Here is a 4,606-nt window from a genome sequence, read left to right as displayed (position 1 = left end):
GAAGGCGGTGCTTGAAAGGCGGTGCTTGAAAGGCGGTGCGTGAAAGGCGGTGCGTGAAAGGCGGTGCGTGAAAGGCACTGCGCGCTTGTGTTCTCAGAGGCTGAGTTAACCCTCCCGCTGCCTCCTGGTGCTGCAGAGATTTCATGAAGTGAAGGAGGTCCTGCCAACACTGGCAGGACAGAAGACGACACGCCCGTTCTAAGCCGTGTCCCTCACTCCTCACATCCCAAGCTGCATCCCCAAAAAGTGTATTATGTTGTTACATCGTTTCAGATGTTATGTTTCAGTTGTTCTCTTGATAAGCCATTAAAACAGTAAAAACACGTTCAGTTTCCTTTTGCTTTTTGTGTCTCCTGTACACCAAAACATACCCATCCGTGATGGAAAAATAAAGTAATCCAAAAGTAATCTTAAAGTAATCTGATTACGATTACTTTTTTAAGACACGTAACTGTAACTGTATTCGGATTACTTTCAGAGCCATGTATTCAGTAATCAGTAATTGATTACATTTACAAAGTAACCCTCCCAACCCTGGTTGTGCATTTAAGAGCTTCCATTCCCATATACTGTTTCGTAAAGTGTTTGTCCATTAATCTCTTAATTAAGGTTTGTTTTGTTTTATTCCTGGCTTTTCATTACAGGAGTCTTTCCATTCAACCGGCTGTGGCTGCATACAACAACAGAGCACAGGCACAGATACATCTCCAGAGCTGGCACAATGCCATGAGAGACTGTGAGAGGGTACTGGAGCTGGAACCTGGCAATATGAAAGGTGCTTATAGTTTTTGTAAAGTAGCATTTTAATGGAGTTACATGCCAACTGAAATATGATTTTATTATTGGCATCATTTCAGTGTTTCACTATAGCTCAAAACACATTATTTTTGCAACATTAAAGCACAGGATGTAAAGAAAGAATGAATGTAATGTCTGTACTGTTTGTGATTTATCTTTTATCATTAGCCTTGCTACGCCGTGGCACAGTTAATAATCAAATGGGCAACTTCCAAATGGCTGTTGAAGACCTGAGGGTGGTGCTAAGGAAAGAGCCACAGAATGCTGCAGCCACGGTGGGTGACAGCAGCCTGACGCATGGTGAACACATGCCTCGAGCCGGTTGGTCCACTAGGTGTCGCTGTATTTGTGTGAGACCAGGCTCTTAAAACTGACAGCAGCTACTGCACTATCATGTAGTTTGTTATTCCTGTAAAAAGAGAATGGTGTAATTTTTTCAGTTGTTGTATGTATTGTATTTTATATGTATTTGTATGCATTTTGTTTAAAGGGAATTGTTTATATGTCCATTTTTCAAGGATTTCAATGTAGGCTACTTCAGATAAATCAGAAGGTGTTCCTTTTACCACTAGTCAGTGGTGTTTGGATGATACGGTAGACACATTATAATGTGTGAGTTGTTTTTGGATATAGAAACTTCTATTGGAAATTGAGAAGAAGATGAAGGAACGTCAACCCGAGCAGCAAAGCAGAGGCAAAAAAATCCTCATCCAAGAAGTAGAAGAGGAAGATGACAACGATAAAACCAGAGCCAAAGAGACTGGTGAGAACACTTCCATAATCAATATCTACGTATATCCTTCATGAACACCCAGACACTGGCCAGTGACTGCTTATCATTTCCTAAATCCATTCAGAAATCTATTTATGATTAGTTTAAATGAAGGTAATGGTCTCTTAGCTATATCTAGCACGTCATGGATAGTTCGATTAGATTGTCTTTTTATTGAAAATCCACCTTTTTAACCAGTACACATGTTTGTGTTGTGTATAAAGCAGTGGGCTGCAGTTGTTCACTAATTATTAATACTGCTCTCAATTTAGAAACAAACTACCTAGTTGTGATAGATTCAAAAGCTCTATGGTGGGTCAAATAACTGAATTTGCTTAGTTGTACAGTAAAGTCTGATTCTGATACCTCATGTCCACCAATAAGTCATATAAAATTGTAACTTTGCAAGTGTTTCAAATGATTGTCAAGCTGCGAATAAGAGAGAAAATCTGGACTGTGAAAATGTGTATGTGCATGTATATCCTCTGTGTGTGTGTGTAATGTGTGTAGACACAAAAGAGGGGATAAAGACATTTCCCTGAGAAGGATTCATAAAGTATATCTTATAGAAAAGCTCCATTGCTGCCAACTATTTTCCAATAAAAGTAGCTAGTGCCTCTGGCTCTTAGAGTATATTATTTTATTAAAAAAACAATTCCATCCTGGTTTAATCTAGGATAGGAAAACATTTAACAACAAAGTGGATGAAATAAAGAAGAACATGTCTATGAAACATTATTAATGAATATCTGGCTGATAGGTAGGTTAAAGTTCACATTTAAAGATGTTGACAATTCCATCCATTAAAACATCTATATGTATGAGATCAGGAAGTGTCTCAATGACCTACGGTTTATAATAGATATAATAATTATAATAGGTTTGTTTTCCAAAGTTAAATGTCCCACAGAACGTTTCTTATTTATAATTATTTAATAACTAGATGTAAAGGATCATTATGAGTTTTTGATTACATTATATATATAAATATATATTTGTACACTATTCTGTAGTATAGCTGTAGATGCCTGCTTCACTAAGTCCTTACTTCCTCTGCCTGGCAAAGGATTTGCTCTCTAAACCAATGAATTACACAAAACATGTGAGAATGCTTCAGAAACAGTAAGTGGTGATAGCAGTCATTTTCATCACAGCCCCTCCTGTGCTGCAGAGAAAGGAAACACCCATGGCCCTCTGGGTAACGTGACATACTATGCGTGCGTGTTATCTGCCCTCCCCCACCAAGCACTTTCATAATTCACTGAGCATGGCTGCTTCCTGGAACTCCCTCTTTGAAGTGGTTGTGTGTCATCTGTGTCCAACCCTCCCCCACTGTGATGTAACCACTGACTCCTTCCTGTGGGCGTGTCTCCCCCTTCTCTCTGCCTCTCCCTTCCCTCTGCCTCTCCCTCCCTCCCTCGCCCTTCTAGCCCGTCCGGTTGAACCCAGCCAGCCTGTGGGAGGGGAGGAGAGCTCAGCTGCTCCTGTCGAGAGGGGAGACATGGGTAACACTCAAAAGAAGCCCCACAGCAGAGGGGACGGGGGTCCTCACAGTGAGCCCAACAACTCCCACCACGGACACCGGAGAGGCAAAGGAGCGAGCGCAGACAAGTACAGAGTCACGCAGGAGTCCAAGGAGAAGGTGGCCAATGGATCCGGCAAGAGGGGCTCCACGGCTTCAGCCCCAGCTGATCCCAGCAGCAGGAAAGAACCCCCGGTCGGAGGAAACGCAGGGGAAACCGTCAACCTTGATGCTCCATGTGGAGCCCTGCCCCCGCATCTGTCCCGGCTAAAGAATGAAGGAAACCTGCTGTTTAAAAATGGACAGTTTGCCGACGCACTGGAGAAATACTCACAAGCCATCCAAGGCTTTACAGATTCAGGTAAGGTGGAGCAGTCCTCATCATGGTGGATGCTGTTGTTCTTACCATAGATACAATAATATAATAGTCTGTGGTGGTTGGTAGATCAGTCACATTGTGTGGAGGATAAAGCTGGATGTATGGTAAGAAGTTTAGATGCGCCTCCTTGTGCGTAATAACATGTGTTCTTATAGCAGGGTGTTATACAGCTGGTCTGTAGTGTAACTGGCCAGTTTCTTCACCAGTTTATCCCCCTTATTTGAATACATGTTGCTTTATGTTGTTTAATCATCAATGCTCTTTAGGACTTTCTCCAACAGGCCATCGCAATTATTGTAAATCAAAGGTCATGACCTTGCAGCTATAAACCTAGTGCTTCCCTTTAGTTTGTGTTGCCTTATCAGTGGAGGTAAAAATTAAAACCACTTAAAAGGCAGTTTTTTCCATGAGGGAAAAACCTCAACAAGCGAACTGATCTCCAAGAAGCAGTCCACACATACTGTACAGTGTGGAACTGTGGCAAATGGCAATGGTTCAATATTCAGGAGTTAAAAGGTCCCAACGTTTGTTTTGTGTCTTCCGTGACTCTCTCCTTACAACAATGAGCCAAATTGTGGCAGTTGAGGTGCATACGGTGGGACAGTGTTTATGTTTGAGCCTCAGCCTGGTGCTAAGGCTCTCAGCTCAGGTCTGCCTAGGTCACATGACCGCTAACCACTCACTGTGAAATTGAATCTGTAGGACTGCAGCTATAATTCTCACAGAGAGGGAGACAGAGGGAGAAACCGCTGCCTGTCAGGTTCAACATAGTCTCTCTGTTTATCTCCTACCCACTGTGTTGCTGGGGTTAAAGGGACTGAATATCCACATTGTCCAAGGTCTATTACCTGTATGATGGCTACATGTAATGCAGGCACAACATAGATAAAAGTAGAGATGAGGATACATCCACCAATCAGAGGTTGGTGGTTTGATCTCCAGGCCCTGCAGTTTATTTATGCCAACCCAAAATCTATCACTCCTGATAACATGTCACTTGTTAGACGCTTTTATCCAAAGCGACTTACATACTCAATACAGTGGGCAATCACCACAAGAGCAATTTGGGGTGAAGTGTCTTAGGGACACAAGGACATGCTGATTGCAGTGGGGTTTGAACCTGTAACCCTCTGAT

General features: G+C 42.3%; 1 protein-coding gene across 1 annotated transcript; it reads left to right on the top strand.

Moving 5' to 3' along the window:
- Positions 1–635: 635 nt before the first annotated feature.
- On the top strand, positions 636–3,555 carry LOC104961623 (sperm-associated antigen 1-like). The gene is made up of 4 exons (XM_010789953.1): positions 636–775; positions 967–1,073; positions 1,432–1,561; positions 3,001–3,555. Exons 1-4 carry the CDS (start codon positions 727–729, stop codon positions 3,501–3,503), a joined length of 789 nt encoding a protein of 262 aa, XP_010788255.1. The 5' UTR covers positions 636–726; the 3' UTR covers positions 3,504–3,555.
- The last annotated feature ends 1,051 nt before the right edge of the window (positions 3,556–4,606 follow it).

The sequence above is a fragment of the Notothenia coriiceps genome, unplaced genomic scaffold (assembly GCF_000735185.1).
Source record: "Notothenia coriiceps isolate Sejong01 unplaced genomic scaffold, NC01 NC01_scaffold00033486, whole genome shotgun sequence".
Taxonomy (NCBI): Eukaryota; Metazoa; Chordata; class Actinopteri; order Perciformes; family Nototheniidae; genus Notothenia; species Notothenia coriiceps.
The sequence above is the reverse complement of the archived record's forward strand: the minus strand, read 5'-3'. Positions and strand labels throughout refer to the sequence as shown.